The sequence below is a fragment of the Malus sylvestris genome, chromosome 10 (assembly GCF_916048215.2).
Source record: "Malus sylvestris chromosome 10, drMalSylv7.2, whole genome shotgun sequence".
Taxonomy (NCBI): domain Eukaryota; kingdom Viridiplantae; phylum Streptophyta; class Magnoliopsida; order Rosales; family Rosaceae; genus Malus; species Malus sylvestris.
The window spans coordinates 34,181,327-34,194,042 of record NC_062269.1 but is presented as its reverse complement, the minus strand read 5'-3'; the positions used below and the strand labels follow the sequence as shown (position 1 = coordinate 34,194,042).

The 12,716-nt window shown below is 39.1% G+C and overlaps 3 protein-coding genes across 11 annotated transcripts; 1 reads left to right on the top strand and 2 right to left on the bottom strand.

Moving 5' to 3' along the window:
• The first annotated feature begins 704 nt into the window (after nucleotides 1-704).
• Nucleotides 705-2,825, top strand: LOC126584754 (cationic amino acid transporter 5-like). Its single transcript, XM_050249091.1, has one exon. The coding sequence runs from the start codon at nucleotides 911-913 to the stop codon at nucleotides 2,681-2,683; it is 1,773 nt and encodes a 590-aa protein (XP_050105048.1). The 5' UTR covers nucleotides 705-910; the 3' UTR covers nucleotides 2,684-2,825.
• On the bottom strand, nucleotides 2,493-6,556 carry LOC126584753 (pentatricopeptide repeat-containing protein At4g20090-like). 8 transcript variants are annotated; one of them, XM_050249083.1, is made up of 5 exons: nucleotides 4,292-6,556; nucleotides 3,758-3,857; nucleotides 3,548-3,649; nucleotides 3,350-3,430; nucleotides 2,493-2,638 (listed from the first exon to the last, which is right to left on the bottom strand). In XM_050249083.1, exons 1-2 carry the CDS (start codon nucleotides 6,245-6,247, stop codon nucleotides 3,813-3,815), a joined length of 2,001 nt encoding a protein of 666 aa, XP_050105040.1. In that variant the 5' UTR covers nucleotides 6,248-6,556; the 3' UTR covers nucleotides 2,493-2,638; nucleotides 3,350-3,430; nucleotides 3,548-3,649; nucleotides 3,758-3,812. The 8 variants fall into 8 exon arrangements, with proteins under 8 accessions (XP_050105040.1, XP_050105045.1, XP_050105041.1 ...); XM_050249088.1 differs by having other exon boundaries at nucleotides 3,548-3,616; XM_050249084.1 differs by having other exon boundaries at nucleotides 4,240-6,555.
• A 1,156-nt stretch (nucleotides 6,557-7,712) lies between these two features.
• On the bottom strand, nucleotides 7,713-11,018 carry LOC126584755 (uncharacterized). Of its 2 annotated transcripts, none has more exons than XM_050249092.1 (8): nucleotides 10,816-11,018; nucleotides 9,784-9,933; nucleotides 9,126-9,302; nucleotides 8,826-8,914; nucleotides 8,674-8,738; nucleotides 8,386-8,488; nucleotides 8,106-8,216; nucleotides 7,713-8,019 (listed from the first exon to the last, which is right to left on the bottom strand). In XM_050249092.1, the coding sequence occupies exons 1-8, from the start codon at nucleotides 10,925-10,927 to the stop codon at nucleotides 7,894-7,896; spliced, it is 933 nt and encodes a 310-aa protein (XP_050105049.1). In that variant the 5' UTR covers nucleotides 10,928-11,018; the 3' UTR covers nucleotides 7,713-7,893. The 2 variants fall into 2 exon arrangements, with proteins under 2 accessions (XP_050105049.1, XP_050105050.1); XM_050249093.1 differs by having other exon boundaries at nucleotides 9,784-10,019; nucleotides 10,816-10,968.
• Between the last annotated feature and the right edge of the window lie 1,698 nt (nucleotides 11,019-12,716).

Here is a 12,716-nt window from a genome sequence, read left to right as displayed (position 1 = left end):
CGTGTCATATTTATGCGGTCTGTTCTGAAAACTGCAACTCGGCTTGAATAATGTTTGCGTTATTGTCATTTACCTTTAGTCTGCAGATTCCACTGCTTGAGCGGTCTTGTTTATCTTATCTACCATAAAATAATAGAGATACTGCCGTTTGTAAGAGTATTTATTTTCACTTATAAGTTAAAATTTTAGGTTCGATTCTAATCAAAAGTTTATAGCTAGTTTGGAAGTCTTTTTAATATGATTAAAAGTGTTTTTTTGATGAAAATATTTTTGAAATCAATTTTTAATAATCAAAGTGAATTCGAAAAACGCATTTAAAGTGTTTTTTGCAAAAAGTATACATATGATGGTTTTTTTTCGAAAAACACTATAGGTGATTTTGAAACCCAAAATTAATTTTCACAAAAGCAGTTTTTGTCGTTTTAAATACACTTATTCGAATCAAATTATTATAATTTTTTCACTACGATAGTAAATAATAATAATGGGTCTTGATTTTGACGCTTTGAGCTTCATGGACCTCTTTTAACTTATAAGGAAAGAATTGGCATGGGAAAGTTGGAGTGAGGAGAGGATCCGACGATCCTTTAATCACATCTGTTCATTGTATATCGTGCGATTAATTTTTGTCAGGTACTGTTTATATTCAATTTTAAATAAAAGAATTTACAATAATTTATAACCGCATGATGTACGATGAACGGATGTGATTAAGAATTTCCGAAATCCCCACAAAGAGGATCCGGATCCTCACTCGGAAAGTTGTTGACAAGATTCCAAATCTTGTGACTGGATCACATATATTCTATCATTTCACACTGACCTTCAATACGTTAAACAGAACTCAAAAGTATCTAGCATTCCACAGTGCCTTGAGTATTAAGCAAATTACAAGGGACAAGAGAGAGTGATGGGTTCCATGGAAGTAGTGGGTGAAGATGTCCAGCCGAGAAGTTACTGGAGATGCAGCAAACAAGATTTCCTGCCCGAAGAATCCTTTCAGAATTGGAGCACATACGGAGCGGCCCTGTCACAAACAGGCCACAGGTTCAAGAACCGTCTCCTCAGCAGATCGAATGACAACGATGAGATTCGGGAGCTTCGGAAGCAAAGCGAGAACGACATGAAGCGCTGCCTCACGTGGTGGGATCTCATCTGGTTCGGGTTTGGTTCGGTCATTGGTGCAGGCATCTTTGTGCTTACTGGCCAAGAAACTCATAAGCATGCTGGACCGGCTATTGTCTTGTCCTACGTTGCGTCTGGTATCTCGGCAATGCTCTCTGTATTCTGCTACACAGAGTTTTCGGTAGAAGTCCCGGTGGCTGGCGGAGCTTTTGCTTACCTGCGGATAGAACTGGGGGACTTTGTTGCATTCATAACAGCAGGAAACATACTTCTAGAGAGCATTGTCGGAAGTGCAGCAGTTGCTAGAGCATGGACTTCTTACTTCACAACGCTCTTGAATCGTCCTTCCAACTCGCTACGCATCCACACAAATCTGGCGGAGGGGTTCAATCTGCTGGACCCGATAGCCGTCGCTGTACTAGCAATAGCTGCAACAATTGCAATGATCAGCACAAGGAAGACCTCTTACTTGAACTGGATAGCATCTGCAGTCAATAACGTTATAATTTTGTTTGTGATAGTTGCAGCGTTTGTCCACGCCAAGCCGTCGAATTTGAAGCCCTTTTTTCCCTTTGGGGCCAAAGGAGTCTTTCAGGCAGCTGCAATTGTTTACTTTGCTTATGGAGGATTTGACAATATCGCCACCATGGCTGAAGAAACAAAAAATCCATCCAGAGACATACCGCTGGGATTGCTTGGATCAATGACAATCATCACCGTCGTATACTGTTTAATGGCACTTTCACTGCCTATGATGCAGAAATACACAGATATAGACCCAAATGCAGCCTACTCTGTGGCATTTCAAAGCGTTGGCATGACATGGGCCAAGTACCTGGTAGCTTTTGGTGCGCTTAAGGGAATGACCACTGTTCTACTGGTTGGGACACTTGGACAGGCACGGTATATCACTCATATTGCACGAGCCCACATGATTCCACCATGGTTTGCTCTTGTTCATCCAAAGACAGGAACCCCCATAAACGCTACAGTTATGATTGCCATCGCAAGTGGCTGCATCGCTTTCTTTTCGAGCTTGGATGTCTTGGCAAGCCTGTTATCAGTGAGCACGCTCTTTATCTTCATGATGATGGCAGTCGCACTTCTAGTGAGGAGATACTATGTGAGAGAAATCACCCCACAACAACACCTCTTGAAGCTAGTAAGTTTCTTGGTGATCATTATTGCTTCCTCAATGGGGACTTCAGCTTACTGGGGGCTGAATCCCAACGGTTGGGTTGGCTACGTCGTGACGGTTCCTCTTTGGTTCTTTGGGACTTTGGCGATGGCGGTGTTTTTACCTCAACAAAGGTCACCAAAAGTTTGGGGAGTTCCGCTGGTTCCTTGGTTGCCATCCTTGTCAATAGCGACAAACATCTTCCTTATGGGATCCTTGGGTCCTGAAGCTTTTGAAAGATTTGGAATCTGTACTGTGGTAATGCTTATTTACTACGTCTTCTTTGGTCTGCATGCAACTTACGATATGGCGCATAAGCAAGACACGCCAGAATCCCTGAAAGTCGATGGCGGCAATATCAGAGAGAAGGCAGAGCCTTGAAATCATACTACTATCTGAATGTTTGTATGAATGCTTCTTCAGTTTCTTTTTCATGTTATGATGCAACGTGTTCCGAGTAAAAATTGTGCTTAGTGTAACAGTAACTCTACTACTTGCAGCAATGTGATGATTACTTGTAAAAGAGTATCAAATGTCAGAATAATGCTGGAAATAGAATGCAAGCTGAACATATGAAAAATATGAACAAATGCATTAATCTGCGTACAAAAGTTAAAATATATAAGGCTGGGTTCATGGCATCCTTGCCACAGTAGGGAGAAAGAAGGCGCACCGATACAAATAGCTATGTGGAGATTTTGTTTTGTAATATGCAATCTACAATCAATTGACAGTTGAAGTTTGTTGTTCACTTTTGCTCAGTCTTCTCAGCAATGAAAGCGGTACAAAATAGCAAGCGAGAGTTAATTCTCAAGACACATTTCACCACTAACCCAACGGTGTCACTACAATGCAAATAGCTATGGGAAATTCGATATGCCAGTAAAAGTTGTTCCACTTTTTAGCATTAATACTTTAATAGCTATCTAGTCTTGGACACAAAATGGAAAAAAAAAAAAATGAAATAAGAGTAATTCCAGGTTCAAGAAAATCGATGACCATAACATGTCAGGCATAAGATGAAGAGATCAGTCTTCAAGTCTGTACCTGACTCCAAATTCACCTTTTTACCAACAGACATTTCAATATTCTCCAACAAGCTTATTGCCCCAGGTCGACCTGCACCAACTTAGAACCAAGGAAAATTCAAAATTTAGTTGTCTGTCTTTTCTGAAGAAAAAAAGAAGAAGAAGTAAATGCCTAATAAGAGATTTGATTGCAGTTCGTATAGTTTCAGTCAAGTACCTTTGCCATCTGCAGATTTGACCTATGCTGCTTAGAGGAATGAACTATTTTGCACACTTCATAAAACAGCTGTCCAAACATCACAATTTGCAAGAGTGCCGACTGTAAGAGACCGTGAAGCAAATCCACTTTTTCAGAAGTTTCATATGAGAACAATTTGGTAGAAAGAAACATAAAGCAGATAATGCCAATGGTAGTAATTCTAAGTACCTATGAAAGGCTGGATCACATATATCATTAGTCCTTCAACCAAAAGTTAGCCTCATTATTTCCAATAGATGGTTTCCTTCTCCAAAACAATGGACAGAAACTGAAATATGCCAACCAAATATGAAAATTATTTTGTAGAACGATCATTGATATTAAAGTAACATTACTCTATGCAGCAGAAACCAATATTGATATTCCATTCCTTGGCATACTATGTGCCCTTATATCCAAAGACAAACTTGTATTATCAACAATCTTCTAAGTTACAGCGTAGACCGCCAACTATATAAGGCAACGTACTGCATGCCAGTAAAGTTTAGATTATGTGAGAAAATATGGGAGATTGAAATGAAAAGACATCACCTCCTGTTTTTTACTCTAAAGAGTTTAATACCTAGCTATGACAACCAAAGTAAGAAAGAAATAGTTCCAGTCACCGTCTAACCAAGCTTTGATCAGAAAAAATAAAATAAAAGCCTTACTTTAAGACTAGCAATATAGGCTGCTCCAACATTTGTCAATGGCTGCTCTAACCTTCTTAGGCTTGCAAAGCTCTTGCACAACTTTTGTCCACACAGAGGCTTTGGGTGGCAAAAACTTTTTAAGCATTACTTCCACAATCTGGGAAGCACCTACTATCCTCTGCTGCTTAAAAAGACGGACAACAAGCTCATTTAGGAACTCCCTTCCATCTTGAGGCGGGTTGAGCTTTTCTCTCAAAGTTCTCAGGAAGATGTCACACGTAACTGAATCGGGATCACAACCCCTATCCAGCATTCTATTTAAAATATCAATGGCAAGGGAGATATTACTCTGCTTGCAGATAGCATCGAAAAGTATGTTAAAAGTGATAACATCTGGTTGACATTCAGGCTCCTGACAAAGCATTTCATTGAAAAGTTTCAAACCCTGCTCAACCAAACCATCATTGCAAAGGCCATGAATCATTGAACTATAAGCCACAACATCAGGTTTATGTCCACTTCCCAACATCTTCTGCCACGCCATCAGGGCCTCTTTGAGTTGCCCATCCTTGCATAAACCATGAATTAGGACACTGTAACACACCTCATTATGCATAAAATTCTTGTTTGCCATATCATTCCACAAACGAATGGCTTTTTGACTCTGACCCGTCTGAAAGAACCCCCTCATTAAGGAGCTATAAGTGAAGGAATTGGGCATGTAACCATTACTCACCATCTCACAGAATACTTCCTTGGCTTCATCTGGTTTTCCTTCTCGACAAAGGCCATCTATCAGAGCACTATAGACAACAGTGTTGGGTTTACATCCCTTCTCCATCATCTCCTTCCACAATGTCATTGCATCATCAGATTTTCCCTCCTTGAACAGTCCACTAAGAAGGACCGAATAAATATACTCATTTGCATGACGCCCTCTTTCCTCCATAGAGATCAACACTTGAGCCCCATCAACTGCTCGTCCTTGCTTAACAAGTCCATTGATGATTGTTCCGTATGTCACATCATTAGGCACACATTTATTTGAAATCATTCGATCCAAAAGACTAACTGCCTTGTCCAACTTACCCTTGAGACACAAACCATGAATAAGGGTGTTATAAGTGACTTCATTTGGAACACAGCCTTTGAGAAACATATTATCAACAAGCTTCGCTGCACGTGCCAAGTCACCCTTCTTGCACAATGCGTTTATTAACACATTAAAAGTCATAGGACTCGGCAAGCACCCCTCAATTTGCATTTCATCCAACAAAAAAACCGCTTCGTCAATCCTATTATCCTTGCATAACCCATCCATCAATGTACAATACGTGAAAACATCAGGAGTGCAATTCCTACTCGGCATTTCTCTAAACAATTCGACCGCTCTATCAACCAATCCAAACTTACACACGGCCTTGATAATCAGATTATAACTGAGTACATTGGGCGAAATGTTCATGTTTGCAGTACCAACAACACGGGAATAAAACTCTATAGCATGAGAATAATGGCCCTCCTGTATAATGACATTAAGAACCGAATTAAACGACTTAACAGTTCGTCTACACTGAAATTCATCCACCATTCTGTAAAACAATTCTACAGCTTTATTGGGCAAATGCGCTTTTCCAAAAGCTCTAAACATCAGAATAAAACTCTTCTCAATGAAAACCCGCCTTTCCCTCTTCATTCGATCCAAAACCTGCTCCAAGGACCGAAAATCACCCGAATTCGCGTAATTCTCAATGAGTGAATAAAATGTCGAATCACCCGATCTGTAAGAACCCAATTTGGCACCTTTCCTGAACATTTCATCAGAAATTGGGGGCTGGATTTCGTCATTGTTTACAGGTTCGGCTTCGAGAGTTTGGTTGGATGGAATTGCAACAACTGAATAGTGAGAGAGAAGTGAAGAAGTTAACAACTCACATGGCGGGATTGCATAAAGACCCAGCTTCCAAACGCCCTGTGGGATTGAGCTGCCGAGGAGCTTCGAGTAGTAAGTTGAGCATTTTGGCATGGGATTAGAAGGGTTTCTTCTGGGTTTTGGATTGAAGCCTGCATAAATCTCCAAATGGGTTCAGAGATACCGGAATCAAAATACTGGGTCTTGATGCGTTTTTTGGCGTTTCAGATAGACACGAACTCTCCGAGTGAACTCGCTGAGTGGTCTCAGAATATCACACAGTCCTTTAAACCAGAGCAGCAGAAAGAAGGAAGGTAAGGTGAAGAAATCCTGGCTGGTCGGAAGAAGAAGGAGACGCCGGTAAGGGATTACTTTGCTGAATAAAGCCTTTGGTTAAAGGTTAAACCCCATGTCCCTTCTTAACATGGGGATGGCATGCGGAGCCGTTAGATCTCCTTATAATGAGATCGTGCGGTTAATAATTAAACATGCCTCAGCGCTCCCATTTGAATACCAAAGTTCCAAAACACGATTGGAAGAATCCGAGTGCGTTTTTGTTCATAGAGAATGATTTATATGAAACGGATATACTGCTACTCTCATACTAAATAATATATTGATATGTGTAAGATTTCCTCCACCTAACAATAAATTATTGAATCAGAATATCGCGTGACGGTAAATTTATTTTATGTAAGTTCTTCTCTTGTTCGTGAGTTTGAAAGATGTTTTTGTGATTTGGGTAAGTTGGGTAGAACATTACGTTAGTCCTCTTACGCGATTGCACTTGAGTTCAAATTTCCTTATCTGTCTCGACCTTTTGGCTAAGATCAAGTGCAAGAGTCGCTCATACGTTGCGTTACAGGACGTGAAAGCCGCCAACGGCAGCTGCGGTGTCCAGTACAACACTGCAGCCGGCACTCACTTCCACATAAAATCGTAGAACATGTGAATGATGAGGATGTCGGGCAAGCAGCCGAGCGTCAGTGGAAGGCAATGGTGGAGGACATGAGGATCAACTTAGAAAACCAACGGAAGGGCAAAGGCAAGAAAGAAGAATTTGAGCAACTGCTCGGCTGTTCGTGATGTCTTCCCCGAAAGGATGCTCGGGGCCGGCAGGGATGGATCGATAGGTTTGGGACTGTTGGTGTCCGAATTGACAAAGAGCCGGCATGGAAAGGAAAGGTGATCAACTTCAGCCGAAACCCCGTGTTGCATTCCATACGAGGCCATGGCCTCAAGTCCAAGTGCGAGTCTGTGAGCAAAATGGACTGCCCGGATTGGGAGGTTCAGTTCCAGGTCTACGTTAGTGCCTTGTACAAAGCCAGAGGTGGCCACATTCAGCGGTGAAGACGACAATTTAGTCAAGTTGTTCTTGGACAATGATTGGGAAATATGTCCGTACCATGCCATGGAAGCAGCCATCTCTGACCAACCCTTTCAAGCTCTGGTTGTGGTGGACCGACTGTTGTAACCTAATTGTTTCCAACTCTTATAACCTAGCAGTTACAAGGACTCGCAAATATAACCTACAAAAGTGGTGATATCCCTCTTGCTCTTTAAATATGTAAAACAAGAGTTTAGAACGCTACGGCAAAATGCGATTGTATTATAATTTAAGGGGGAGTTTAGCTAGGCCACACGCCAAGAAAGGCATCATCGCATATCATTCATCATGATACAAGCAGCCCACTTGTTATTGTACACTAGAAAGCAGTTCTTATTGTCCGTGTAACAGAAAAGTATATATTCTTCGACATTCATGCTGCTGCTTCATCAGTAGAAGAGACTTTGTTTAGGACATAAACCAGATCTCCAACCGTTACGACATTTCCCTTCTGCCCAGTAAGGAAGCTTTTGCAGACTAGGTTCTGCCCAAAGTAGACCTGGAAATCCATTTACTACATGTGAATCACTGCATGGATACTGAAGGAATATGGTGCAAAGCCCTACAATTACTACTTATACTCACCTTTCCTTGCTGTTTTCGCGTTGGACGCAAAACTGTATCAGATCGGATTTTATTAAGAGTGTTATTTGGCTCAGGCCCTGCAATGCCAGTGTCTTGATTGATCGTAGGTACCTTAAAAACACGAAAATTCATTTCTAAACATCAGACGATTCATATTAGTCTTTCTGAAATGCTCAGCTCTTAGTATGATTTTGAGACAAGTATTACATAAATGTTTTTATGTAATTTAGCTTGAGTGTCACCACATAGAAACAAATGCAGAAAGGGTAAGAATCTTAACCTTACAACGAGAGCATAGCTTGACACCGAGAAATGTGAGTTTGTCTATTTTGATTTCTGTCCACAAGTCCTCAGAAAATGGTTCGCAACCATCAACAAGAATACTGTGACATGCAAGTAAGAGTTTTCAAGATTCAAAACTGTGAGTATCTATATAAATATATGTTATAACACCGATAACAATTTTGGTAGAGTAGAAAATTACTTGGGTGCTGAAACATGTCATTGAAAGTTCAGAAATTTGGATGCTTATTAACGAATAAACAGATGGAACAAAATTTAAAATTACTTGGGTCTAAAACGGTTAATTGGTATGGGTTCCCTCAGAAGCTGATTAAGTGCATCCATTGATCCCTACGAAATATGTAATGACAAGTTCCAGATTAGAGCTTCCCTCTTAAAAGCAAAAGGACGTACTTATCACATTGCAACTTGACTAACCTGAGATATTAGCATGTAAGGATATTTGTCGGAGAACATGGTTTTGTATCCTGGAGCGTATTCGGGTTCCACAGGCCTAGTTTCTGAAACTGCATTGGAACACAGTGCAGGCAGATTAATTATCACTTAGTTTTGTCCTAATCATACCTACCTGAGTGCACCACACTGAATGCTATTGCATCTTCAAATTGATTTTCCTAACCGGAATTATGTTTTACATATACTCGCAGGTTTTGATTGATCACCCCTAGTTGGTGCGCTCAGTGCCCAACTCTTTGAAAGCACCATTATAAAGTCTACCTGTATTAAAGCGAACAAGTCGACTGGGTTTCCCAATATAATCTGAAAACCATTTTGACGCAGCATCTCCTTCATCTAATGCAGAACCAGACCATTCCCACATGGAAACCCCATCTGCTTTTTCTCGCGGTGCACTTAACGAAACCTTAAGTACATCCATGCCAGGTGCTTTCAGTACTGCAAAAAGAATGACAGTTCGCTATTCAATTTAATAACTTCAACAGAACCCAATGAAGTTGAAAGGTACTGAGCACAATGACCATATGCTATGAACAACTACTTGATTGCCAGTACATCATCGAAATGATTATTTTTTACTACAAAAGGTGAATGAACTTGAAACCAAATTCTATATGGGCGAAGAAACAACGATAATATAATATACAACAAAAGAATGTGACTACTTCCAAGTATAAGAAGGAGATTAAAATTCCGAAAAGAGTAAAGCTCCACTTGAACGTCCAACTAAGCATCACTAATTACAGAAACAGGTACATATCACGTGAGAATTTGATCACTAGTTAGGAGAAAGACATATGAGTAAATCACCACATCTCCTGCTTAAGGATAAAGTTTTTCGGCTACAGAGAGCATACACACAGTAAAAAATGAGGGAAAACAAACTTTGTAGCAAAACAGAAAATTACTTTCTTTTTACCTAGATAAGAGCTTTTGGTAGGTTCCCAACCCTCGACAAACGCCTCATTTGGCAGCTCTACCTCGACCAAAGCAAGCTTTGGTTCAACTCTTTGAGTATATGCCCTTCCCTTGGAGTTTACAATTAACCACTGCCGATCCCATCGAAATCCTGTACATCCAAAACATATTGGAAAAATCAAACATGCCCTGCACTTCGCAATCCAACCAACAATCTTCATTTCAATAATTTATTCCCTGTTACCAAATTAAGAAATATATAGCCGACCCCACTTAGTGGGAAAAGGCTTTGTTGTTGTTGTTGTTGTTGTTGTACCAAATTAAGAAATATAAAGGACCATCAATCAATAGTGTAAGAAACAGTAAATTCAGCTAAAATTTGTGCTTTTGTGGATGCATTCATTTGCCAGCTCCTATGGATTAACTGAATAACTAAAAGTGATCGAATTTGCGTAAGAAGGATAATCAAAATGTTACAAAACCATATTTTCCAAAACCCAATTAGAGCCTCCCGCATAATACTCTTCTCATATGTTTTTCCCCTCCTAGAAAATCAGTGGGTAAAAGAAAACTCCCAGCTTTAATCATGTACATAGAATAATCCAACAAACCGATAACAGCACTAGAAAAAGTATGGGCGACCCCAAGCCTACAAGGCTCCCTACTTTGTGAGGGTCGGAAGACGTCTATCGCACACAGCCTTACCTTTGCAAAGAGGCTGTTTCTCCGACTCGAAAAGGCATGGAAATAAAAATAATTAATTTCATGTATAATTTCAACAAATAGGGAGGAAACTCAATTGGGTCAATTTAATATGGATCCTTAATTTAACTTAATCATGCAAACAATTTGATTTAAAAGCTAAATGATCATTTCCTTCTGGTGCTCAAGAAAGACACAGACTTTCATGTACTTTTCAATCATACAGTAAAATAGATTCAACTGGTTCAACAGAAACATCACTAGTGAAATTGAAAGCGGAAGAAATGAGAGTAATAGAGAGAAGGATTGACCGTTGTGAATTATTACATACCAGTTGGAGTGAGAGGAGCTTGGGACACTGAAATTCCACGGCATGATTTTACTGGGTATATGAAGATTGATGAGACCTTGGCTATGGCTTCTGCTGCTCCTGCCTTCTCCATCCTCTCTCTCTCTCTCTCTCTCTCTCTCTCTCTCTCTCTAACATTCAAATTTCAGAAAAGGGCCTTTTGGAGTGACGAGCTATCACTTCGTTTTAGTAGTGGGGTAATCTAGACTTAGAAAATGAACCTACCTAATTTGTTTTTCAATACGGACAAAACTTGGCTGCTTAATAGTTAGCGGGAAGTCCTGCTGAATAGTCATTGTGGCTGCTCACCAGTTTGGACATATGTGACATGTCCACTGTTTTTCTTATTTCTTAAAAAAGTTATGTAATATTAAAATATCATGTAAAGGACTAAAATACCTTTATACCCCGTTTAATTTGTCTAGTCTTCTCTCTTTCCTTTCTTTTGTTCACATACCCCAACTTTATTTTGTTCCTCTTCTTGGCAAAAGCTCATGCACGCACCATTTTTCATTTTCAAGTTTAAGCAAATTTAATTAATGGGTTCTTTAATTTTTTTTTTTTTTTTACTTGTATAAAAGATTAGAATAACTATTTTAGAAAGCAGATATGTCAATTCAAAGACAATTACAAGTTATTTTAACTTAAGATAGTACAATTCTAAAGGAAAATTGTGCAAACTCCACTTCAATTTTTTATAATGCGCAAAATTTGCCAAAAACAAAAAGAAATATCTTCCAATTTTTTCTTCTCATTGGAGGATGCCAAAATAATAGGTGGATACTCCACACCTCCAATTTTCCATTTTACAAAAAATCTACAAATGAAAATCCTGCTCAATTTCCATTTTGTTTGGCTCTTTCATCTTGTGAAAAGGCATGGAAATTTGTTGTTGATTCCTACAAACAAAAAGTTAAGCGGCTAAATATATAATAGGATCAACATTTTCTACACATCTATATTTGTTTGTATGTATTATAGTTGTCGTATATGTAATATTCACATTAAGCAGTTGAGTGAAAGAGATATTTTGTTGCCAACATGTAATCTCGTCCAAACTTCCATAAGTTAAAAATGAAAACTTGGTTTCCTTTGGTATATCCTATGAGAGGCAAAAGAAAAAAAAATGAGTGTTGAAATTAATATATTAGAAAATAAAAACAGGATAACATAAGTTGACAAGCTAAAAATTCTTTCAAAGTAAGGCAATACATTGGTGCACTAAATTCCATGTGTAGCTTGAAATTGTTGTTCTGAACCAGTTCCAACATTGACATATCCCTACATTTATGTTTAAAAAGTAAGTTTGAATTCTCAAGCTCAACTTTTATGTCTAGAAATTAAATTTTGATATAACTTCATTAAAATTAAAAGAGTTAAAAGTCCTTACTTGAGACAAGCTATCAAATAAATGAGCCTCATGTCCTACACCCTGGAGTGTTTGTGAACTTTCACCTGTGCAAGTAAATTCCTACAAAAAATTGTGACAAAAAAAAATTACATTTGCAAGATAATACATTAATCACTTTGCACATGCACAAAATACAATTTAGGTACCTTCATAGCTATTTGTCGTCTTGCAGGAGTTTTTTTACTCTTGGATGTCGACTTAGACCTTTTTTGTTCAAGCGGATCCTTCAGTTGACCGCGTGGATGTCCGACTATAGCTTTTCTCTCAACTCCATAAACAATTGTTGTTTCACAATTATTAGGCTCAACCATTATCTCAACATGTTCTTTACCAGTTGAATCAACCTTGCCTTTCAAATTTTGAACACCACTTGTGCAATCTTTTTCACCAAGGCTTTTCTTTTTTTTCTTCCAAGCCTTTAAGCATCTCAATTGAACGATGATGTGCATACTCAGTTAACTTGTCATGTTCT